A 26,557-nucleotide genomic window follows, 5' to 3' on the forward strand; every position below is an offset into this window, starting at 1 on the left:
ATCTACAATCTAAAAAAAAAAAAAAAAAGGTAGAAAAAAATTGAGTTTACTGACAAAAAAAAAAAAACTTAGCTCAATCTTGATTTAGTATTACTAACAAAAGAAAAGAAAAAGGAAACAACGTGCTCACATGCAATAGAAGATCACTGACATAGGCGTCAAGGAATAGAAACAAAAATAAAACATAGAAGTTGATGTATCATCTGTGTCCAGTCAATAAAACCACAAAAAAATGTACTGATTCTACATAGGTTTGTTGAGACTCCTCATTAAGGTTGTTCATTAAAGCTTTTTATCTCGCCAACAAACTTCCACTGACAAGGCTTTTCCTAGAGTGGGTAGTACTATGCTTTGAACAAATGGTTAAGCTAAGAATCAAACAAAATTCAGTAGCTTTGGATGATAAGTTTGGATTGAAATGAAGTATGGTAGCTAAGACAAATAACAAAGAATAGCAATGATAAGAAATGTAGCGATCATATAGAAGCTTTGTGACATGAGGTGAAGATTACAAGATCAATGGTGAGAAGAGCTGGTCAATGGGGAGCTAGGCTGAAATGATCCCATTCAACCACTTAACAGGAGGCACTGACCTATCCTCACTGAAAAGATACAGCTCAGTTAGGTTTATGGTCCAGTTTGTATCTGAACGGATAAATACAGAAGAAAATCTTCTCAAGCAACAATATGGAGAAACAGCCTGTTTTATTCTTTTATTCAACTCCTGGATCAAGTCAACACATCTCTTTTCCCTATACTACTCCTTGGGTTCTAAGAAATTTCTTGGAACAGTGTAGCCAAAGTACTCCCCATAAGACTTTCGGTTCAGGGTTCCAGAGTAAGGGAAAAAATGTTAAGTTAGCTTTTGAGTCTCGGTTTTCAAGTTGAGAGGTGGAACTCAAGAAAGGAGAATGGTAAAGATGCCTTGTACAGCCCATCTGACAGATCAAGGTGAATTTTGCATTTTATAGGTTTTTACCTTCTATTATTTATGTCCAATCAAAATGTATAGCTTTAGAAGAAATTCTGCAACACGAGTCTGCATGTTAGTGAACTGAAGCTGTTGTGTGGTAATAAAAGCAGAAGTGAGGAAGGCGTAGAGTTTCTTTAAGCTTATGGGGAGGGTACTGTGCATTTGCTTTACTTAATTTCAGATGGCAAGAGCGTTGTAGGTTGGGAAGGTTTAATTTATCAAGCTTTCATGCCAAGTAGGCAAGTAGCCATTTGTTGATGTACAACCTTGTAGACTCTCCTTGTAATGCCCATACAGTATTTATGGTTAACAAGGCCAGGCTATGTTCATATTCTCTAATCTCACTTATGATGCTTTTCTCATTTAATTGTTTAGTTTTTGTTCTCCATCTAAAAAACATTTATGAGGTGTTACAATACCAAGATAATGTAACCAGACCAAAGAAAGAGAAGAGAGACAAGCTATCCCAAGGAGGGAAACAGCCTGCGGCTAGAATAGAATTACCTTGCCGCAGGCTTCTGCCCTCCTTATTTATAATAGCCATAGTATAAAAACTAGTTATATTTCAGTCGAGATCTCGAGATTTTCGAGTATCTTGACCTGCTCGAAACGAAATGCAAGATCGATACCAATAAATGCAATATTTCGACCGATATTTCGGTCATTTCGCGATATTTCGAGCTTTTGTAACACCTCGCCAAAATATCGGCAAGATGTTACAAAGTCACGTTATAAATATACCATGTCTCGTGACTCTCGGTCAAAATTTCGACCGAGAGCTCACAATACTGCAATTTTTTGAGTTTTTGTCCTTTTGCTTCATTCTTCACTCATTTTTGCTGATTTTTGGTTTGTTCTTCGAATCTGCACCGCATCTACGCCGGAAGCACTTGGAGACTAGTACTTCCCTTGCTAATAACTCCAACAATGGTTACCTTCAGCATGTTGATGATGCAATTTACATGGCAACTGTGGATGACTACACTCGTTTCTTCTCCCAGACTATGACGTGCCATTCATTTGTCCTACAGTCGAAGAACAATGCACGCCGGCTCCATCGGACTATGAGTGGGGTAGATCCTGGACGGTGGAGTGATTATTATTAGAATATTTGTAGACATTTGAGTCACTTGATGACTACTTGACTTGTATTGGGAATTTGGAATATTGACATCATCTTGTTATTGACTTATTATAATTAATATTAGGACTTAAGTTATGAGTCATTGATTTTATGTAATTTACTTGTTTAAATTGCTTATTAATTATTAATTTATTATGTCCTCTAGTACTTAAAGTCTTAAACAATGTGTATGTGTAATTAAATAAGTTATACATTAGGATTCAACCATATACTGCCAATCAATGGTGCAAATCCAAAACAACACTTTGGGTCACTATTTTTGCAATTTGAACATTTACGTGTGTTTATATAGCCTAAAATAGGGTTTCCATAAAGTTTCAAGCCTTGGCCTAAAACCCACCGAAATGACCTACCGAAACAATGCAAAAAAATACAATATTTCGACCAAAATATCCGAAATCAGACTGAAATACCGAAACAAAACGAGTTTTTAAACCTTGATAATAGCACAAATAGTGAAAAAAGAGACAGAGACACATATACCCCTGTACCTGCGCAACTAACATAATGCCTAATAAATAAGACTGAAATAACTAAAAAGACCAAAGTGCTCCTAGAAACTCAACATTCCCCCTCAAACTGGAGCATATACATCACCCATGCTCAGCTTGTTACAACAAGAACGAAAACTAGGGCAAACAAAGACTTGGTGAACATGTCAGGCTGTCAGCCAACTGGTCTAACGAAGAAACAAAAGGAGTCTCAACCAGCTTCTTCAAGACCGCATCCCGAACAAAGTGAGAATCCACTTCAATATGCTTTGCCCTTTCATGCAAGACATGATTACTAGCAATATAGACAGCTGTTTGGTTGTCACAATGCATCTTCATAGGTGTTGGCACAAGGAAACCCATCTCAAGGAGCAAAGATCAAACCCACATCAACTCAGCAATAGTATGAGCCAAGGCTTTGTACTCTGCCTCTGCACAGGACACAACAATGATAGTCAGTATCTTACTGCGCCATGTAACTAGGTTACCTCCAACAAAAGTACAGTATCCTATAGTAGAACGATGATCACTAGCCGAGCCTGTCCAATCTACATCAAAGAATGCCACCAACTCCATATGCCTATTAGGACGATAAACAAGCCCTTTATCAAGAGCACCCTTCAAGTACCGAAGGATTCAAACAGCAGCATCCCAATGAGCTTTATGAGGAGACTGCATGAACTGACTGAGTACTCCAACCGCAAAAGATATGTTTGGCCTTGTAACTATCAGATATATCAACTTCCCAATCAAACTCCTGTAAGAGTGCACATCCTTGAGAAGTTCACTATCATTAACTCCAAATTTCTGATGAGGGTCCATAGGAACATCCACTGGTTTTTACCAATGTCAGATAGAAGATCCAAGACATACTTCCTATGAGACAAGTTGATTCCCTTTTTGCTTCTGATAACTTCAATCCCAAGGAAATAATGAAGTTGGCCTGAATCCTTGGTCTGAAAATGCTACTGCAAATACCCGTTTACCTCAGCAATACCACCCTCATCATTGCCATAAATGATAATATCATCCACGTAGACCACCAAGACAACTAACTTCTCTCCTTGGAGACGAACAAAAACCGAATGATCATAATACCACTGAGAGAATCCATACTTGGTAACAGTGGCATTAAACTTCTCGAACCAAGCCCGAGGAGACTATTTAAGTCCATAAATTGCTTTATGCAATATGCACACACATCCACTATTCTCCTCCTGAGCAACATACCATGGAGGTTGCTCCACATACACCTCGACCAAGTCATCGTAGAGAAGGCATTTTTAATGTCAAACTGAAATAGAGGCTAATTAAAATTAACAGCCAAGGAAATAAGAAGGCGCACAAAATTTAATTTGGTGACAGGAGAGAATGTCTCAAAGTAATCAACTCCGTAAGTCTGGGTGTAACCTTTGGCAACCAAACGAGCATTCAGCTGCTCAACAGAACCATCAGAATGGTACTTAATAGTATAAACCCACCGAAAATTTACCAGGTCCTTACCAAGTGGTAAATACACCAAGCTCCAAGTGTTACGAGTCAAGAGAGCATCCATTTCAACACATCCATGGCAGCTTTCCACCTAGGAAGATTAAAAGCCTCAATATGATTCTGGGAAATAGTATGAGTAGACAATAACAGAGCAAAACTATGAATGGAAGATGGAAGATGAGACAGGGAGACAAACCAATCTATCGGGTACACAGGCAATGATTTTTTAGTGCATGAGCGTGTAACTTTACGAAGAGCAAACAGTAAGTCATCAGGCACCGACGGACTAGGATCTGCCCCAGAGGGTGAGATTGGTATAGGGAGTGAAGTAGTTGGAGTAGGAAGTTCCGTACTGGGCTGCCCCCATCGGCTTCCAACGCTGATAAACCTGCAGTGGCAGTTCAAGGATAGGGAAAAGGGAGGCAATGGGAGGTGGTTAAGAATTAGTCCATGTGTCCCCAGACAAGGTGGTATGGTTGGAAAAGTAGGGGGTGCCTTCAAAGAAAGTCACATCAGCACTAATAAACCGTAATTGGGTAACCGGATCATAACACCGGTACCCTTTCTGAGAATGAGAATAACCCAAAAAGACACATTTGGTGGACCAAGGAGACACCTTATCACTGGGGGAATGCAAACTCTAGACAAAACACCAGCCAAAAACCCATGGAGGTAAGTTGAAAATCGGAAAACTAGGGAACAAAATAGAAAACATAGACTTATCAGCAAGAATCGAGGATGGCATGCCATTAATCAAATAGCATGCAGTTAAAACCCCATCACACCAGAATTGCTTCTGAACATCCATATGTAATATAATGCACAAGCTACCTCAAGTATATGTCTATTTTTGCTTTCCGCAACCCCATTTTGTTGTGGAGTATAGGAGCAGCTAGTCTAATGAATCATCCCATAAGCAGCACAAAAAGTAGAAATCTAATCTTGAACATATTCCAAAGCATTATCAAAACAAAAAACTTTAATAGGGGTACCAAAATGAGTCTTTATTTCATTATAAAAACGTTGAAATACAGATAAAAACTCTGAACGATCCTTCAAGAGGTACAACGAAGTACGACGAGAGTGATCGTCTACAAAAGTAACAAAGTACCGAAAACCATGCCTATTACTTGACAAGAGCCCCAAATATCATAATGAACCAACGAAAAACAAAGCAGGACTAACATAAAGCCTAATAAATAAGACTGAAATAACTAAAAAGACCAAAGTGCCCCTAGAAACTCTACACGAGGAATACCAGATTGTAATAGTATAGTCTTTTGAGTGTGTGAGACATCCACACTGAATTCGTTTCAGTTTTATATCAGTTTTGTGTTTGTTGTACTTTGTAGGTCTATCTCGAGGTCTAGTGTGTAACAGCACCTCTGTATGAAAGTCTCGTTGAATGAAGCTTGGTATGAGCACTAGCTTTAACATTGGCTAGACATCTTTCATAGGGTGCTAGGCACACAATACTTCCACATCAATAATTATTATACTCTGAATCTTCGCAGTCTTAAACCTGCAGTCTGTACAAGGCATCGACGAAAATATGTCACTTAGGGATCTCCAATCCCTACCGATTGCATTTTTTTCTCTTTTTTGGGGTCACAAAAAGAAATTGAGAAAATTACCTGATTACACCAAATGAGAGGTTCACTTGCCAAGATGCAGAGGCAATGAAAACTCAGCTTAAATGCACTATCCAAAGATTCGTATTACCAAAATACACAAAACATTGACTATTAATCTATTATACATCTAGGGAGCTCTTCTAGACTGTATACAAAAACAATAAATTTGGGGGAAGTGTTGATGAGAGATCCAAGCAGGGCTTCGTCTTCCACAGCACAGTGGCGGTGAATGCTGGATTTCAGTTTTGAGAAGCAAGATTAAGTTATTTCCTCATGCTGCTTTGATTCAATTTCAAGACCCTTCACAAAATTGGTACTCGGTCCTATTTTTGGTGCTTCCATTTGATTTAAAAAACACTTATTTTTGGGAACTTTGTGAAGAACTACTTGTTGGCTTGGTTCTGAAATGGAGGCATCACTGCAATCGTACACAACGATAGGTTCTTAACATCAGAAGTACTAAACCACCTGCAGATGCAAATCCATATTACAATCACGAAGGCCCCAAAGAATCAGAACCCACTAGTCTGCCATCCGAAATGTGGATTTCAGAAATACAATGGTCGGATTAGCTTTTCCGACTGCCACGAGGCTTTCCGACCTTGAGCTGACACTTCGGTTATTGACAATTGGATTGGCAATTTCCTTTGTAGCTTCATTCATGGGGATTCTGCTACAACACGGCCACTTGTGATTACTTTCTCAAATGTTTTGCTTTCTTATAACCCAAAAAAGAAAAAGGGCTACCCTTCTTTACTTCCAGGATGAAAGAAGGGTTCTCTTTCTCTTGTATAAGACAACAATAGCCATATCCCCACCCATTTTGGAAGCAGGAACATGGAGAGAGAAAGAGGAAGGATATTATATGGGGGAGGAGAGATCATGGAAAGAGATAGAGAATTTGGGAGAGAGAGGTAGGGAGGGTGGGAGGGAGGCAGGCAGGGAAAGAAACAGACAGAGGATCTGGGGGGTATCGTGGAGAGGAGAGATTTTGGGAGAGAGCTCAGAAGGTGGAGGAGAGAACTTGGAGAGAAGGAGAGAGAGGGAATTAGAAGTTGAAGTTAAGAAGTATACTTGAACATTGTAAATAGGTTTCCACGTATGAGATATATCATGAGGGGGTTGAAGATGATTCTGTTGTGAAGGGTATTTCTGTCAAGTGAAAAAGTTACCAAACAATCAATATTTCACATTTCATATAATAAAATAATATGATATTAGATGAACTCTCTCTGCTGATACTTGATTTTACTAGCCATTTCAACTGAAGGAAGGAATTTCAAATTATCGCAATATTTTTTTTATTTTTTTTTTGGTAAATGAATATATTACCGAACCCCAAGGGGGGGCCAGGGAAGAGAGAACCAATATACAAGAGGGGAAAAGAGAAAAGGGGGGAAAGGAAAGAAGGGGGAAGGGGGGGCGACCAACCAGCCTACGCAGAGGAGGAAGGCCGCAAAAGAGCAATATCAAGGCCCCAAAAAGTCAAAATGTGCCTGTTCCTAAGGGTGTCCATGGAGTGCCTCCGCCGGATACAACTTATCGCAATATTAAATTGCTGGTTTTGTGTTCTTGGAGCAGCAAATCCATCTGGTGCACTAGGCTTCGTCATCTTTGATGTTTTACAAGTCCACGTGATTCCTATCTTTTGAATCTGTATTAAATTAAAATTTCCTTCAATTCAATCATTTGCTGTACTTTCCAGTTGACTCCTGAAATTTCCAGTAACCAATATTCAAGTGTTTCTTCATATTCCACCGCATGTTTAACAGCAGGTCAAACCCTATAGATTGTCTTTATTCTATTATAGTGGAGATCATGCTGAGTTGGCAACTCTGCATGTTTAACATCAGGTCAAAGCCTATAGATTCTCTCTATTCTATTATAGTGGTGAGCATGCTGAATTGGCAACTCAATTTGGAACTTTAACTGATAATATGAAGGTACAAAGAGATCTGTAGAACAGAACACCATTATAACGGAAGGGTCCACTGAATAAAGCAAGTTTAGTGGCCATGCTAACAAATTCAATCAGCTGCTACCATAGTTGTCACGGCGTCACGGCGATCCAAGTCGGTGGAGGGGTGTCACGTCGATATATCGACATGTCGCCCGCCATGGCGTTGCCATGGCGAGCATGTCGACCATGTTTTATTTTTTATTTTCTCTATTTTTAATGTGTTAATAGATGTATACTCAAGCCATGTTTTATTTTTTCTCTATTGTTTCTCAAGTTTTAAGAAGAAAATTCAGAAATCGAAGAAGAAATCGAAGAGGGAAAGAAGAAATCGAAAGAAATCGAAGAGGGAAAGAAGACAGGAAGAAGAAATCGAAGAAGAAATCGAAAGAAATTGAAGAGGGAAAGAAGAAATCGAAGAGGGAAGAAGAAATCGAAGACAGGAAGAAGAAATCGAAGAGGGAAAGAGAGTCAGGAAGAAGAAATCAAAGAGGGTCGCCATGGCGTAGGTCGCCATGCAGCCCTCTCCAGCGCCAGGACGCCATGACAACTATGGCTGCTACAGCATCTTCAGCATCATGATTTCAACCAAAGGCTTAAGAAAAAGATCTTCAAGTGATGGGATTACTGCCACAGCTTTGCTTAACAAATTCACTGCTCCTAGCCTCCTATAGAACATCCTATTATAATTGTGATAGTGAGATTAAATGATAAATTCCAAGAGGAGGTTATTGATGATTCTTTACAAGTTAGGATTCCAATGTGAAAAGTATTTTTATTTTGAAAACAATGTCCAGAGAAAAGAAGATTCAGTTAATTGCAGAAATCCAAGGCCTATGCTAGTCCAATGTTGCAGCCAAATGCACATCTGCACTACCCCAAACTTCCACATAGACTACCCAACCACCCATGAATAAAGCAAGGAATGGTAAGGGCATAGAGGAAGACAGCTAAATAGAAGAGGATGAAAGAAAGAACAGAACCACTAATTTGTCCCAGTGAAAATAGTAATACAATTTCAGTTATTAGAAAATAAGAATATAAGATTTCCAAATGTAGTCATTACCCAGAAGAGATTTAAAAATGTTTAGATGGATGGATGCTTTGCGATTTGTTTCTTAGCCTACAATTTGTCTTTCAGGGTTTGATGGAGATTGAAAAGAAATTTTATTCTACAGGCTTCGTAACATTCACAGAACACATCAATTTGATCCGACTTTCACAACATCACATGCAAGTTTGATCCTTTTGTTCAAGAAAAGATACTTCTTTGCATGATGAGTAGTTCATTATCTAAGCAATTCCCAACCACCATAAATACTTGTCCACTCAAGAAATTGAGGCCCGTGGCAATAAATGGGCTTGATAACAGAATAGGCCAGACTCATCTCACTGTATCACATTGTTTAGATGACAAAATTCTATTTGTTATATCCGCTTAACCCAAAAGCTCGAGCTGTTAGGAAGGACACACAACAATGTATATCAACAACCCCTGCACATGCAGACCCACAAACATGGCTCTGCATGTGACACCAAGGTTACATAGCATAGGGGACCAACAACACACTCCCAGAGTCCCATGCACCTACCAGGGATCGAATACCCTACCTCATGGCTCTGTTACCATGTTACAATGATTTATCCTAAAGCTCAAGCTCTTAGGAAGGGCACACAACAATGTTTATCAACACTATTAATAATGGAAACTGAAAATATAAACAAAATTTAAGACAAGCAGCAATGTTAAGTATGTTTTAGAATGAGCAGACCTTCTCTATAGATGGCAGTTCTTTATTTGAAACTTTCGAAGGTGCCCCATCAGGAACACTGACACAATTACGAAAGCCAGCTTCTTCCATTGAAAGCTTATCAATTTCACCCTCAACCTATAATCATAAGAAAATGTTAATCAAAACAGAAGAAGAAGCTTTTAAGTTTAAACTAAATCAACATTGCAGAGTACGATACTTACAATGATAATCTCACTTGCTTCCTTTATATCATCCAGTCCATACAATATCTTTTCCGATTCCCTTTCCTAAAGATGAAAAATTAAACAGAACTCAAGCCATAATACCATTACCTTTCATCTTTTATTGAAGCATGGGCATGCAAAGTTATCAGAATATTGTTAGAGAAAAATCCAAGTGCACTTGGTAGCTTGTGGTGCGTAAAAGCCCATTGCTACCAGGAGGTCTTGGGTTCAAGCCTTCTGGTTCACATCTTCCCTCCCCCATTAACTATCAGAAAAAAAAATACATTCAGCTATGCTTATGGCATCACAAATTTAACTCCATGGTATAAAAAGACAGGGAACTTGGATTTCATGACCACCATATAAGAACTCATTGACTAAATTAGAACCCGCAGAGTGCATCAGAACCTGCCAAAAGCGTTTATCGATGCCCCGATACTTGCAATTGACAAGCTTTCCATTTCGTCTATAAGTAAACGCAATAGCAAGCTGTACATAAAATCAGAATGGCAGTTAGCAAGGGAAAGAATTAAACACTCAACCTTTAAGACTGGAATGATAGAGTGTCAAATTTTACATTTTAACGTAGTCTTGTTCACACAATTTTCCTACCCTTTTTTAACATAATAGAGGACATAAGCAATCTGGCTCACATATCATACGATGAACTTAATGTGAGGAAAAGAGGGTTAATAATGGTTACAGGGCAGTCCATTAATTGAAGCTGGCTGGCATTGATTAAAATGGTCTTGACCAACAAGTCATCTATCTCATTACTGGCCACATAATTGAATAACTTGGATGGTTGATTCTTGACCATCATAAGAGATCAACTTTTAGTCTAAGAGATCCCGTCTAAAATGTTGTCTCTCTTCCCTCTAGATGGGTGTAAAATGCTTGTCAAAGATCAGACAGACAGATTCCTTTCCACACATCTTCATCTCTCCAAATGTCTTAATCATTTTATTTTCCAAAAAATAATGGTCAGGGTCTTCCTCATATTTGTCACAGCATCATCTAGGCGATAAAGCATTCCATGGGGCTCAAGGTTCTCAAGCCTCAAGGTATCTGGTCACTCGGAGTATCAAGGTGCCTAGACCTAGGAAACAATAAGGGAAGAGTATGGTCTCAAATGAGTGACATGGTACTACCTTGGCGCCTTGGCCCCCAACTATACATCACCAAGGACTGTGGGGCTGGCAATTGTCTTGGTTCACCTAGGCACCATGACTACTATGGTTTTTTTTAACCCCAAAATTACCCATAAAACCATAAAAGAAAATTATCAGCTGAAGATAATAGAGTTCAGAACCTCGGGACCAGATTTTTGCATAACAGCATTTCTCCGCAGAGTTTCCCCTGATATCTTCCGTACAGATAAGTATGCCAATTGCTGAAACAAGCCCAAGAAGGGAAGTATCAGACCATTTACATTTAATAATTGGTAAATTGAGGAACTACTTGAGAATACACAAAGCTGGATATGGATTCCACAATCCCAGAATAGTTATTACCTGGTTCAAAGAAACATGAATTAAAAAGGTTACTGGCCTACTGCATACCAATAACATGCAAGTACTTTCACAATCAACAATGAAGGCTATCCTAGCAATAGCCCACATGAACCAGCCATGCTCAAATAGCAAGGAAACTGCATAGTCAGACTGTTTAAAGGCACCATTACCAATAATTGTAAGCCTTTATTTAGTAAACCACCAAAAGAGAACTCTTTAATGGAAGAGCACCAGTTATTTGACTTGCAGTAAATTTTGAGCATGATATCAAATTCCATGAAATAACGAATGATTAAGTAATCAAGGAATCTAGCACCGCTGTTAATTCAATACAACAAGCAATATTCATGCGGTAACACGGTTTTGAACATAAAATGTGTCAACAACATAACATTTTCTTTGTTTTTCTGTAACCCCCCCCCCCCCCTCTTTTCATTTGGATATATAGTCTCTGAAGGCTGTTATTGCTGCAACTCATGGTCTACAAAAACAAAGTGGGGACCCATGCCAGTGGCACCTTCTTATGTTCAGACTCAGACATTATGGGATGGAATTATGAAAATTAGACCTTTCTAAACATGTCAAGCTGCAATTGGATAATGTTCTGCCGCTTAGCTTCTGGAGTTGGGGTGTAATCATACTCTCGAGAAGGGCTTCCTGTCATGTATGATATGGCTTATGACAAGGAAGTCAAAGTGGCAAATCATCTTTTCTGGCAGATAAACGTTAGATCATGAACCCCCAACCCATAGAAGAAATCTTAATTGTGACAATATCAAATCAATATAAACCCGTAACTGTGTGGTGTAAAAGTAAGAGAGAGCAGAATAATGAAGAGAAGAGAAGAGAAGAGAAACTGATCGAATAGAATTTGATCTGCCTCCTATCAACAGCATATATTTATTAAGTCTTGGTTATATGATAGTACAATTAGCTCCCATATGAACTGATAGATAATTACCATAAGCCCCAAATACAGAAATTAATTTACAAAAACCCCTTGTGGTACCTAATATACCATTACTTTAACATTAATGATTGGGAGATATCACAGTATGATGCTTCTTGGAGTTGCTTTGTTCCATTCAATGCAATCAGCAGGAATATGATAGAGAGACTTAGAAGTGGAGAGCTCCATGTCCTTCCAGTTAATTTTCAACTGAAAGCTATTCTGCCCCACAAGTAAGAAGGCATCATCAGTTGATCTGGGCCAAAGGTTAACCCCACTACAGAACAAATTTCCACATGGACAGCTTATAAAAGCACTATTTTGGTCACCACATTTCTAGGATCATGTGCTTCAAATCATCGGTTAATTTTGTCTTCAAGAAACTGGAATTTGTTCTCCATCTAATACATTCATATGTCTTTGTGGAAGACATAGAAGCTGAAACAATTAGATCCAGGGTGGTGCAGTGGGTTCCCGCAAGGAATTTTTTGTCCTTCTCAAAGTTTGACACACTCCGTTTCTTCTAGATAAACAGAAATCATTGTGTTCACTAAAATCTCGGGCTGTTAGTTGGGGTGTTTGGAGGGTTACAAACAAAAGGGTTTTCAACAACCAAGGAGTACCATCCCAAAAACTGCTGGCTAGAGCAAGAGATTCAATTTATTGATGAGCTTCTATCTTTACCGAGTTCAAGAAAGTCAGTATATTGTAGACCAGAAACCGGTGAACCTTTTTAGAGAGTAATTTTATCTTTGCTGTGGTCCAACCCTTCTTTTGTTGTGCCTTGTACAGTAATGGGAGGGCCTGCCTTTTCTCTTCTCATCGGTAAAATCTTTTTGGCTCATCAAAATAAAATGGATCCAACAAAACTGAATTTAAAGTAGAAATACGATAAACTAGAAAAAAGTAATAGAGCAACAGAGATAAAATTTGAAGGGAAGAGGAATAAAACAATTACCTCTTTACCCAAAGGCACCAACCCAAGGCTCTCCTCCGTGATTAATCGTTTGGGCGTGAATTTCGGGATGGAATCGACTCCAGCATAGGTCTTGCCCTTTGAAAATGCCTGCAATCAAATAGGAATCAACTGGCTAACTGCAAGGGAACTCCCAATTCCATTAACAAATTTGAATGCCAAAACAGTGATGCAGATAAATCGCATAAATGGGCTTATTTTATTAGAAATAAAACTTGGGTTGGGTTATGTATTTGTTGGGTCTTTGATCTCATGTGTTTTCATCGTAATGGGCCACTTTAATGGGCCTATAACATGGGCAGAGGCTAGGCATAAGGTATTAGTTAAGTAAGTGTCGTTATTTCTTTATTTTAATTGTTATCAAGTGTTTTAGTTAGGCTGGATTAGAATTCTACAAGTCCAGTGCTGTTTTGAGTCAGTTTCTTTCATTATTTTAGTTTCCTAAACAATTTAGATACCTTATTAGTTACGGAGTGGGATAGGCCTTCCCTTTTTATGTCTGAGTCGGTTTTTGACTCTTCTATATAAATTTGTAAGGGAGACCAGCATTGTAGTCTGTAGACGAATTTGATGAATAAAGTTTGGCTTTTGGCTTTGGTTCTGTGGTGATTCAGGATGCTTCTTCCTTGTGGAGATTCAAGGTTTAATCCAATCAATATCTTGTGGTGGGAAGCCCAGCAACTGTTGCCCTTCATTTTGTTCTCATTAAGGTACTGATCTGTCCCTATATTTCCTGCAATTCTATCAAGTTTTAGTTCCTGCAATACCACATTCCTATCCTCACGATTACTGCTGTTTGAAGGTGAATTATATTGCTGATTAGGATTCTGATCTCAGAAACCTTTAACAGACAGTACGTCCTTTCATAATCTAATTTCAAACTTCGATTCTGTTGCTTATTTCATAGAGTCCTACTTCAAGTAGGAATGATCTTTTGACTTGAAATCTGAAATCGACGTATGTTGTTTACTGTTCTGTTGGGTCTGAAACTGATAACACATATTGATATTCTGTTATACAGTTCCTGGTTTGACTGTGTTTGACCAATCCTAGTGGCACTAGGACTTGCCCACATCAGCAGATCTGACCATTGGATCTTGCTGGAACTTTCATTAAAGTTTATACCCTCTAAAAAGAGAACTCAGACAGACTTCCAGTCTCATTGATTAGCTGATTTCATTCTATATGTTTTCTCCTAATTCTGGAAATTTTCTACTCTGTATTCGATCCTGTTTCGGTTCTGGTTTTAACTTCTAAATCAGAACTACATTAAGTGGTATTAGAGCTAGGTAGAAGACAATTCAAGAACTCCGGTGTCCTGGTCCTCACAATAGGATTGTTGAGATGTTACAGCAGTTAACTTCTGATCAAAGAAGAATGAATGAAAGGATGACAGCAATGCAAAATTGAATTGCTGACCCTATAAAAAGGCAATTATGGACCTCCTGAAGAAGAGGTGAGACATCCAACACAGTCTACAGCTAACAACCATAATCAGAGGTTCATGAATATAGGCCCAAAGAGGGTTTATAAACCCCAAACATCTTTTGAAGACCACGTCTGTGCATACTTTCATGTTGGAAATGGTACACCCCAAGGTGCTTTGTTGATACACAAAAGGTCAAGCTAGAACTGGGGGAGTATATCGGAAAGCATGACCCACAGGTATTCTATGACTGATTGGCGAGCTTAGATGACTATTTTGATTGGTTCGAACTCTATGAAACAAGAAAGACGAAGTTGGCCCAAACAACTCTATGAAACAAAATAGAACAGTATTCTATCACCTCCCTTTCTCAAAAATCGGGCTAAGTCGTTTTTGTCCCCACTACCCTCACTCACCCCGACTTTACTTACCCCTCCGTGGGGACCCCTATGGCTCCCTCTCCTTTGTCCATACCCTCTCTGACCCGGCCCTCCATCCCCTCTTTGGCTGACCCAGCTGGGTCTAATGGGCCAGTTCCCTCTTGCCTCTCGGCCCATTGCTCTAACTCTTCCAGCCTTACCCTCCCTGGTTTGGGTCTTAACCCCAATTTTGGGTAGCACCCCCCTGTGCATCACTCTACTGCCCCCCCCCCCGTCTCTTCATGTTTTTCGACGTCGTAATCCCAGCTCCCCTCCTTTCTCTAAAAAACGTCCCTACACTACCTACTCCCTGCCCGGCCCAGAGAAAAATTCGCCTCTCAACTTGGATATCAGAAATCACGCACTCTGTCGTGAGAATAGAGACCTGGGATAGAGGGTCTTTGTTGAGCCTGTCTTGGTCGTCTTTGGAAAGCCAGGCATTTTTTTTTTATATTTAAGTGCGCTGTTTTTCTATGGGCTTTTGCCCCCCTTTCTCTTGTCCTTGCCTTTTGGTAGCGTTTAGTGTTGGCTCGTGCTTGTATGTTCCCCCCCTCTTTCTTCCTTTGGTATTGAATTATTTATTCATCTAAAAAAAAAATTTGATTGGTTTAGCACATGAATGGTGAAGAACTTATGAAAGGAAGCTTGAGAGTCATGGTAGAGCTCCCACTACGTGGATAGAGATGAAGCACGAGTCGAAGAACAAGTACCTACTAGAGCATATTCAAAGAAAGCTCTTCCTTCAAAAAAAATTACCACCAAAAGATATTTAAAGGTGAAGAGAACTTAAAGCATCCATCCATTGAATTCAATTCGTAGTTAGAGAGTGTTGGAAGTCGAACACCATTAATGTTAAAGCGCAGGCTGAGCTCAACTTTGCACCATAAAAGGAAAAAATGAAGGAATTCAAATAAAAGGAGCCTGAAGTTGAAGTGATTACAATAAACTATGATGATAAAGAAAAGGCAATGCCTGAAGCTTCAAAGACGGAAGATCAACGGGGTAGAAGATTCTACTGAAGAGACCTACGTTGAAGAGATCAAGGCAAACAAAATTAAAACAGTGGAAGATGAGGTACTGCCGTATTAGTCAAGAACACTCCACAGAACACTCCACAACAACAAACTAAGCATTAGCCCATCTAAATGGGGTCGGCTACATGGATCCTTCCAAATCAAAGTAAGAGAAAAGCAAGAAAGGAAGACATAAGAGATGAGAAATATGAAAAAGAGAAATGAAAGTAAGAGGAAAGAGTCCCAGCCCAAGGAGTTCAGAAAATCTCAGCTATATGCGATCGGCAACATGGATCTTTACCCTCCAATAGGCTCTATCCGAGTTCATACTTGGTACAAGACCCAGCCTACACATATCATTCCTTACAACCTCTCCTATGGTCATTTTAGGCCTGCCCCTAGCTCTTTTAGCTCTTTCAATCTAGATCAGATCACTCCTTCATATTGGGGCATCCTCAGGCCTCTGTTGAACATGACCATACCACCTCAAACGACATTCTGGAAGCTTGTCGTTGATCGGGGCAACTCCCAAATCAACTCTAATACATCCATTTCTTACTTTATCCTTTATAATTTTGCCGCACATCAATCTTAACATCCTCATCTTTGCAACACATAGCTTCTCTGTATGACCCTTCTTAACTGCCCCACATTCCGTCCCATACATCATATCCGGTCGAACAACAGTCCTATAGAACTTTCTTTTAAGCTTTAAAGGAATATGTCGGTCACATAGTACTTCGGTCCCACCTCTCCACTTCATCCATCCCACTTTAATTCTCTGTAAAACATCATCATCTATATCACCTTCTTTATTTATGGTTGACCCCAGGTATCTAAAATAGTCACTTTGCAATATCTTTCTCTCCTCAATTTCCACCATGTCATTATCCATCGTAGTGTGACTAAAGTTACACATCATATACTCCGTCTTAGATCTACTAATCTTAAAGCCTCTTGATTCAAGGGTTGATCTCCACATCTCTACTGATGCAAGAGAATCAAGGACCAGGCTGACCCAATTGGTGCACTACCTTGGACCGACCCAAACCCAGTTGAACCAGGTCCAGATTGAGTGTTTGGATCTAGTAGGATTTTAGGAGTTTATGTTATTTGGGGAAATAATGTGTTTTAGTTTATTTTAGAAGTTAGTTACCTATGATATTTGATTTTTGAATTGTTTTAGTTTCCCTCTTTGGATAAGTTTTAGTTAGAGGGTGAGTTTTAATTTTTTAGGAGTCTTTTATTTTTCTTTATATATGATGTAATCCCCATCATTGAGATAATGATTAGTGAAGAATGAATTCAGTTTATGAGTTTGTGCGTGTGCACCCCCCTCTCCTTCTTCCTCTACTGTTTCTTCTTCTCACGATTTCTTCTCTTCCCCCCCCTGCAATTCTTATTTTTTTCTGACTTCTCTCTTCTCCTTTCCCGTCCCCCATTATCTACCTTAGCGTTGATCCTTGTTTTAGTCTCGTCTACCAAAACGATATCATCGGCATAGAGCATACACCATGAGACCTCGTCTTGAATGCTCTTGGTTAGTTCATCCATGATAAGTGCAAACAAATAAGGGCTTAGAGCCGATCCCTGGTGTAACCCAATCGTAATTAGAAATTCTTTACCCTGGCCTCCCACAAATCGCACACTAGTTACCACGCCCTCATACATATCTTTAATGACATCAATATATTTACTCAACACCCATCTCTTCACAAGAACATACCTCATTAAGTTTCTAGGGACTCTGTCATAGGGCTTTTCTAGGTCAATAAAGACCAAATGGAGATCCTTCTTGCTAGCTCTACATCTTTCCATAAGTCTCCTCAGTAGGTAAATAGCTTTTGTCATGGATCTACCTGGCATAAAACAAAATTGGTTCTTCGAGATATGCGTCTCTCTTCTCAGTCTGGCTTCAATAACCTTCTCCCATAGTTCCATAGTATGACTCATTAGTTTTATTCTTCTATAGTTATTGTAGCTCTGAATATCGCCTTTATTTTTGTAGATCGGCACTACAATGCTTCTCCTCCAATCATCTGGCATTTTCCTTAAGAGTCCATAATCTTGTTAAACAGCTTCGTAAACCAATAAACCCCACAAACTCCTAGGGCCTTCCATACTTCAATTGGGATCTCATCTGGGCCCGGTGTCCTACCTACTTTCATCTTTCTTAAGGCTTCTTTAACCTCCGCCACACCAACCTTTCGAACATATCTATGACGTGTGGTATCTTGATGAACAATGTGATTATCCAAGCCGTTCATATTCGAGCTATCTCCATTTCATAGTTCACAAATGTACTCATCCGATCTCCTCACAATGTCCTCATCTCGTACCAATACTCTTCCATCATCATTTTTGATACATCTCACATAGTTGAAGTCTCTACTCTTCCTTTCTCTTATTTTAGTAATTCTATAGATAGCTTTCTCCCCATCCTTAATATTTAGATTAAGATAGAGGTCCTAATATTTCTTTGCCCTAGCCTTCCCCACAATCTTCTTGGCCTCGTTTCTGGCTTCATTATACCTCTTTTTATTTTCTGTTTCCTTAGTTCGTTGCCATGACTGAAAACACTCTTTTTTGGTCTTGATGGCGGCTTGGACCCCTAGGGGTCTGATGCCTACCCTTTGCTTCCTCTAGGACTTCTTTGGTAACACTTTTAATATAAGTCATCATCTCGTTCCACATGACATTGGTGTCCCCCTCAAAGTCCCACTTCCCTTGTTTGAACACATTTTCAGTAAATGTACCTAAGGACTCCCTCCTACTACGCTTCTGAGGGTGAGACACAAATCCAAGAGCACCAGTCTATGTTGGGTGGTTAGACTCTCCCTAGGGATAAACTTACAATCTTTACACAATCTCCTGTCTGCCCCTCTAGTAAGGAAGAAATCTATTTGACTAGAATGATTCCCACTTTTGTAGGTAACTAAGTGCTCTTCTCTTTTTTCTGAGACAATGTTCAGAATGAAAAGATCATAAGCTACCGCAAAGTCTAAAATTGAGGTCCCTGCTTCATTCCTCTCCCCAACCCCACAGCCTCCCTGGACACCTTCTTTGCCTCTACGATCGCTTCCAACATGTCCGTTCAGGTCCCCTCCAATAATAATTGATTCGTCCTGGCCAAAACCCTGCACTAAATCATCCATGCGATCCCAAAATTGGCGCTTACAACTTTCATCCAATCCTATTTGGGGTGCATACGTGCAAACAATATTGACAATATTGACAATATTGATTTCATTTTATATGTTTACTCCTAATTCTGGAAATTTTCTACTCTGATTTCGATCCGGTTTCGGTTCTGGTTTTAACTTCTAAATCAGAACTACATTAAACAGTCTCCCTCGAAAATCAATTATACCAATTTTACCTGCAATTTACCGCTCCACCCACATTTGCCTCTAAAACACGTCCACGATGCAAGACCCCTATCACAATCAGAAACACTAGAAATCAAAAAACATTGACTCACATAACATGAAAAGGAAAAAATTGTTTGCTGTTCTTTTTGGGGGGAGGGATATTTAGAATAAAAAATAAATAAAATAACAGATTTACCCATCTGCACTGATGAAAATTGATAAGCTCTTCTCCATTGATTGCCCACCTTTGCACTAAGATGCCGAGTACATCACATGTAAGTACATGTTTACAAATGATTGCAGCATACAATGAGTAAACATGGTATATTTTATTGGAAGGCAGAACCAGTACACATGAATGATGAACCCGACATGTGTAACAATTGGACCCATTTAGAACATTCTTAATGCAACGCTAATCTCGAACCAGTGAGATCCAGCAGGAGATCAGCTTGCGACAAGATCTCAGGTAAGGAATAAAACCAGATTTCCAAAGAATATAATATCAGAAACAGGCTTGATCTGAAGCTCCCTATTTGAAGAAGGAATTTCCAAATCTGGAAATCGATCGAAGGTTCAGACAAACCAGGTCAAAGATTGATTTCCGTACCAAATAACAAGCCTAATGATAGTCAGCAATCTGAGATCAGACTCAAGTCAATAAGGTGGGGGAAAAATAGAAAGCACAGGTACTAACCTGGAACCGATGGAGAAGAGAGAGGGAGAAGAAGAACAAGATAAGACAAGAAGGTTAAGAAAAGAAGCCAGTCACACATGCATGCACAGTAGCACAACACACAAACTCAAAATTTCATTCCAAAAATCCATAAATTCATGTCGGATTCCAAATTTATAAAGACCAAATAAACTAACTTTAGGATTCCTAAACCAAATAAACAAGTATCCCTTCAAGTTACCTAAAGAAAAACAAACATAAAACTAACCAAATACTTGCTAAAGAAGACTCCAAACAACATAACCTACTGACTAACAACAAGAAATTAAATACTTTACTAAAAAAGACTCCAACTTGGCTACATAACAACACATGGGACCAACACAATCTTATCCATGTACTTGATCCTGTATTGAGAACTAAAACCCCAAAAGAGGCAATTATATCAATAAAAACCCAAAAATAAAATTCCGAACGCACATAAAACCCATCCAAGGGTCGAAGTAAAGTCTTTTGGGGCCCAACGGTAACAATCTGAATTGCATCAATTTGCCACGTCAGAAATTAGCCTTTGAGCACTATTTTATTGAATCTTTTCTGAACAACCAGGAAAAAATTGGGACCTTAGAAGAAGAGGGGGTGAAAGGTCCTTAGTTACCTTGGTTTCTGATCAAGCTGATTTTCTGTCCAAGTGGTCCCGGACAAGAGTGCCACTGATTGAAAAGCTCAAACTAAAAAGTAAAAACAGTTTGCACTCTAATAGATAATTCATATTGTAATAGTCCCATCAGGTAACCTTAACCCCAACCTTTTTTAGCTTATAGGATTCCTCCAGATTGACAGATAAATTATAGAACTTAAAAGGGAAGGAATTTAGTTGTTAGATGGTTAAAATTATCTCATTGAGGGCTTTTTTTTTATTTTTTTTTGGGTGTAACAGAGAATCAAAATGGTTCTACTGATTACACAGCTCAGAGTGAAAAGTGAAAGATTACCTTTAGCATACAGTAAGCAACCTGCCAAACTTAATCTATATTCAAATAGTCAACAACTTCTATGGTATTAAAAATTGTAGGGACCACAGCATTCCGTAATGGATAGTATATCTCTGATTACTAATAGTTTTTAAGACGTCCTAGATATAGAGTGGATTATAAACTTTTAGAATATACCACACACAACTTGATGCAGGAAATTTGACAAAACCTGCAGGTGATGGATCAAAACAGAGAGAACCTAAGGTTAAGAGCAGTGTACTGGTCTGCAGAACAGAAGAATCAAAATAGGTTTCTGTTCAGCTGGACCAAGAGGTGTAATGGAAAAGACAGATCACGATGATGATGAGTGGAGTGAAGAAAAAGATAAACAAATAGAGGTTCGAGACAAAGACTGAAAAATCTATTCCAAGAAAGAATGGACAGAGTACACGGGGAATACATTACAACAACAATAGTCCAAACAAGAGGCTGATGCCTAGAAAAAAATCTCCCCCCCCCCCCCAAAAAAAAAAGACTAACCAATTGGGTACGGACCCAAGCAAAAATGTACAACACATCCCTCCCTCCTTAGCCAGCTGATCTGCTAAAGTATTAGCAGACCTTATCTTCCAAGAGAATGTAAACTCCCCACTGATGCAGATGCCAAGCTGTTTCGCAAGAAATATATCAAAGGCACGCTTAAGAAAAGGGCTGGTTCACTTAGCCAATTGGTGAACCAACCCACTGGACCATAGGGCCAACCAACCTTGTGTTAGGCCAGCCCAATAGTGCTGGGAGTTGCTGGATCTCCCAAACCCAGATCGTGGGGACAATTTTTCATTGTTTTTAATATCTTTAAGCTGAACCGATGGAGACAACTTAAAAGGTGGGGACCACAAGCAATGAATTTCGGCTGCACCTCTTAAGCCATCCAAAGTGGGGCCCACATGATTCGGTTGAAGAGATTCAAAGACTTTAGATTTAGTCAAGTATTTATTAGCTACTAATTTTGTTAGTTTCTATTTTTATGTTACCAGATTTAGTATCTATTTTCCAGTCAAGCTTAGTTTCTATTTCTTTTGTACCTTGAGGTGCAAGTATAAGCCCTCTATATATTATAAAGGCTTTAAGGAGCCTCCCCACGATTTTTAGTAGATGAATGAAATTGCTTTTGAGCACAGAAATTCTCCTTGTCAAGTTGAATGACAATGAAGGGCTGAAGGAACCTGGCTGAGAGAGCCTAACCCACCTATCTCCTACTTTCTATTTTCCTCTCTTCTCTATCTTCTCTTCCTTCATCGATCTCTTTGTGCTGCTGTGTTACTGTGGCTACTACAACCATTGTGAAGACCATCCGAAGGCTGCTGCTGCTGTTCCCCAGTGCCCAAAGTATTGTTTCTGTTGCTGTTGCTGTTGCTGTTGCTGTTGTGACCAATCGAGTGCAGGCTACTGCTGAACCTGCAAGTTGATCTGTTGCTGCAACTTCTGAAACCCATAACTCTACAACCCCCCATCAGAACCTGCTGGGTTTTGGAGCATAACATCATTACCATCAACCCCTCCATTCGATCCCAATTTTGGCCCATTCTGTTGGCTAGATTGTTCCATAGCCCAAAACCTTCTATTTTCATTCCATCATCATAAATTCACACCGGTCCATCAGAACCTCACCAAACTTGCAGCAAAGCCTTCCCTCAATGGGCCCTACACTCGATCCAAACTTGAGCCGCAACTGGTGGCTGGTTTGGCCTTCTAATTTGGTGTCGCTGCCATATCTTCCAACTCAACCATCAGAATCAATTGAAATTTTCAGCAGTGCTTCTCCACCATACAAGCACCAATCAATCCAAGTTTGGTTACATTCTCACAGCTGGTTTGGTTGAAACCCTAACCTTCTAATTCTGTCCTTTGTTACTATTCTGGTTTTGAGGGCTATTTGGGACTAGTATTCTAGTCTTACATTACCCAACAGTATACACAGCTCTAACTCTAGCTATCCTAATGGGAGATAAATAGCACCACTGTCCTCCACATAGAGTCTGCAACCATCAGATCACCAATTGTGAATCCCCTTCCACCAACACATTCAACCACCTCATAAGAGACCTCCAAACCTTTAATAATGGGTATTAACCCAGCTATGATTGAGTGCTTCTGTTCTAACAGGCCCTCAGAAATCCAACAAAGTCAACCCCTCATGATCTCTGAAAAGTGCTCAAATACCCATGGCCTGAATTGCCAATAGAAATCTCCTCTATGTTCAGCTTGATTACATTCATAAATAAGGGGATCCATGAGTGCTGAATCTGATTGTGCATGACCGCAGATTGCAGAAAAAATTACAAAGCCCCAGTGCCACATAAAATAATGCATTGAGATCCCCTCACAAATCTCCAGGATATAAGCCAATCTCGCAGTCCACTCCATGATGACCTGAATAACCTCTTGAGTAGATCTCTGCGGACCTCGAAACATCCTATGATTCTGTTCTTCATGAAATCGAAACAGTGGACAGAATGATAAACCTCCACATGAACTTTCCACTTGTACCAACGAGAATTGACTGCCAAAACTCCATGAGGTATTGGACTCCTTGTAGAGGTCTCCAATTTATAGAACAAACAAGGAGACAAAATGGGCCCAAATAGCTCTAGCGAAATCACGAAGGATGAAAAAATGACAAAAAGATTCCTCATTCAACACTCAACAGGCAGAAAAAGACATACAAGGGGAAAAACAAAGTTCCTTTTGACCCATCTCTGTAATCTATCACAAGAAAGGTTCAAATCTCGAATTTGAGGCCGGTTTCTGTCAGCCCCAAAACCAAGATATGGTCGAAACCTGGTATTTTTTCAGGCCAACTCGAAACCTTGGTTTTGAAACCCAAAAAGTAGTTTTTTGCCCTGATTTTTCTCTGTTGCTTATTTTTTGACATTTTAAACCGAATCCATGAATTAGTTTCACAAAAAGCACACTCAAAATGGTACTTATGGTTTTGACCCAAGTTTGCTAGTGTATAGTGTATATTGTTCTTGGAAATGATATCGAACCAGGTTTGGCACTTGTTTATGTTAATTGTCAAATCTCAAATGTTTTTATATTTGTTATTTCATTTACTTAAGATAAAAAGGGTGAACCCAGTGCACGAGGCTCCTGCCACTGTGGGGTTTGAGGAGGGTCATAATGTACGCAACCTTACCCCGCTTCGTAGAGAAGTTGTTTCCAGAGACTCGAACCCGTGACCACTTGGTCACAATGGAGCAACCTTACGGTTGCACCAAGGTCCACCCTCTATTTCATTTACTTAAGATATTATTCATAAATAAGCAAATATCCCCTATTTGAATCCAATAAAAATAGTTAAAAAATCAAATTCCAAAAGGATAAAAAGTCAACCCCACTGTTCAAGAACAAAAACTGAACTTTTGGTTGTAAGGGAGATTTTCAACTTTCAAATGCTAGGGTTTTTCTCAAATCTAAAAATTTCATAAATCTTATTGTGATAGAACATCACTAAAATCCAAAAGAATGGCAAAATAATCTTTTGTATTGGTATCTAAAAAATTCTTCTCATTCAAGGCAATTTTAAACAGCATTCACACACACACTAAATAAGGTTTAACCGGAACATAACTTCTTCAATATAAATCAGATTTAAGCAATCTTGGATTTTTGGGGTAGAGCCCAATACCTAATAAATCAGAAAAAGAAAATCCATTCCCTCATTCTCTTTCATAGGCACCTTACTTTCTTTATCAGCTATCTTGTAATCTCTTATAAAAATAAAGGGACCTCTGTCATTATTGACAAGTCAAATCATTCCCTCAGTCTCTAATTCTCAACTTATGCTTTTCATTTTGCTATCTAATGTAAATTTTCTGTTTCCATGCAAAACCCAACAACATTTCTGTATTGCTAATTATACCCTATACACTTTGTATATTTCCTCTGGGTGAATAAAGTACTTCTACAGAGAGAGAAATAGAACGAGCACAAGACCATATGTATCAATATCAAGAAGTTACACAATAAGAACAACCAGAATTGATAGATGAAGATGCTTTCAAGTTTGAAAAAAAAAAAATCTGTGTACAAAAGTGAAAATAAACCAAAACATTTAATAAATAATAACTATAAACGAAGCCCAGTAAAAAAATAAAAAACTACAAACTAAAATATACGTACCTCTGGACATAGCAGGTGATTATATTTCCCGGGAATAAAATCATCGCAGTCAATTCCTTCCTTTTTCAATTTCTCCTTCAAGAGCTTCATCTGAACTGAATCAACTGTCTCTTCTTCTACACGCCCCACATCTTCAACTACAAAGCAAAAAAGAATAAAAACCATACCTAAGATAGATAACAGAAAAGTATAAGAAGAAAAAGACCCACCTGGTCTAGGGACCCTGGAGTGAGGTATATTGCAAAACCTAGAATTTTTCATAAGAAAATGGGGAGAGATAGAGATGGGTTTCGGTGGGCAATGAGTGAAGAGAAGTCGACATGAGTGGAAATGGTGAGAGGGTGACGAAGACAATATGGGTATCGCACAAGGTGTGCATTTGAGTAGGTGCTTGGAGCCCATGAGTATGTTGAAGTAGAGGAGTTTGTGAAGAGAGCGGTGTGGACGAAGCAGCATTTCTTAGAAAGCTCTGTTGAGTTCCAAGCTTCAACAAGCAACCATGGCCAAGAGAAAAGCATAGAGACTCTAAAAGGATATTTTTGGTTTAAAATAGCAGAGAAAATGTATGGACAGATGATGTTAGGGTTGTTTCGCTCACTGCATTTTCCCTCCTAAACCTTCTCTTCTCTCTCGGGAATCTGGAGAAACGATTCCTGGTTTTAATCCCGGTCGGATCAATCGGTTCAACCATTGATTTGACCAGGTGTGATGTCAAACAAACACTTCGGCCGGCAAAATAGAGTTTTGAGCGCCTAAAATAGCATATCATTAAGATGAGCCAAATCACAAATTTCAATGAAATCATGTTTATTTGAAGTTATATTTGATACAAGGATAAATTACATATCACCCCTTAGTTTTCAAACGAAAGTCAAATCTCCCCCTGATTTTTTAAAATTCTCAAATCACCTCTTATATTAGACCCTAATATGACAAATTAGTCTGTACCATTGGTTTTATGTTATTAAGTGATGATGTCAGTCAAGTAAATAAATTTAAATCCCTAAATTTTGGTTGAAGATGAAAGAAGGGTAGTATTGTAAATTTAATTATAATATTTTAATACAAGGGTAAACTAGTTCTTTCACACCAATAACTAATAGCAGACTAACATTATTATTATAGAGGAGGATGGATGAGTATTTTTTAAATCAAGGGATGATTTGAGTTTTGTTTGAAAACCAGAGGGTGACATATAATTTACCTTTAATTTATATTGTTGGTGTTTCAAACCGCAGGTGGTGAAGAACCCTAGTTAAGAAGCAAAGCTCCACTATGGTTCAACGAAGCTGCCGATACTAAAATAAGGGCTAGTCGAGACCTGAGATTTCATCTTCTATGCAAAATCTGCAACTTCTCTTACTTATTCCCATTTTCTTTTTC

At 39.0% G+C, this 26,557-nt stretch overlaps 1 protein-coding gene across 2 annotated transcripts in view; it reads right to left on the bottom strand.

The window, feature by feature from the left end:
* Window positions 1-25,741, bottom strand: part of LOC122650131 (twinkle homolog protein, chloroplastic/mitochondrial) — a 71,150-nt gene extending 45,409 nt beyond the window's left edge. The window contains exons 1-9 of one of the 2 annotated variants that reach the window (XM_043843446.1): window positions 25,384-25,741; window positions 25,175-25,311; window positions 19,533-19,588; window positions 19,345-19,402; window positions 13,090-13,197; window positions 10,981-11,061; window positions 10,077-10,157; window positions 9,666-9,731; window positions 9,463-9,579 (exon numbers count right to left, since the gene is read on the bottom strand). In XM_043843446.1, coding sequence (XP_043699381.1) covers window positions 9,463-9,579; window positions 9,666-9,731; window positions 10,077-10,157; window positions 10,981-11,061; window positions 13,090-13,197; window positions 19,345-19,402; window positions 19,533-19,588; window positions 25,175-25,311; window positions 25,384-25,630 — 951 coding nt within the window. In that variant the 5' untranslated portion in view covers window positions 25,631-25,741. The remainder of the gene's footprint in view (window positions 1-9,462; window positions 9,580-9,665; window positions 9,732-10,076; window positions 10,158-10,980; window positions 11,062-13,089; window positions 13,198-19,344; window positions 19,403-19,532; window positions 19,589-25,174; window positions 25,312-25,383) is intronic. The other variant, XM_043843447.1, reaches the window with a different exon arrangement.
* Window positions 25,742-26,557: the final 816 nt, after the last annotated feature.

Source organism: Telopea speciosissima, chromosome 2 (assembly GCF_018873765.1).
Source record: "Telopea speciosissima isolate NSW1024214 ecotype Mountain lineage chromosome 2, Tspe_v1, whole genome shotgun sequence".
Classification (NCBI taxonomy): Eukaryota; Viridiplantae; Streptophyta; class Magnoliopsida; order Proteales; family Proteaceae; genus Telopea; species Telopea speciosissima.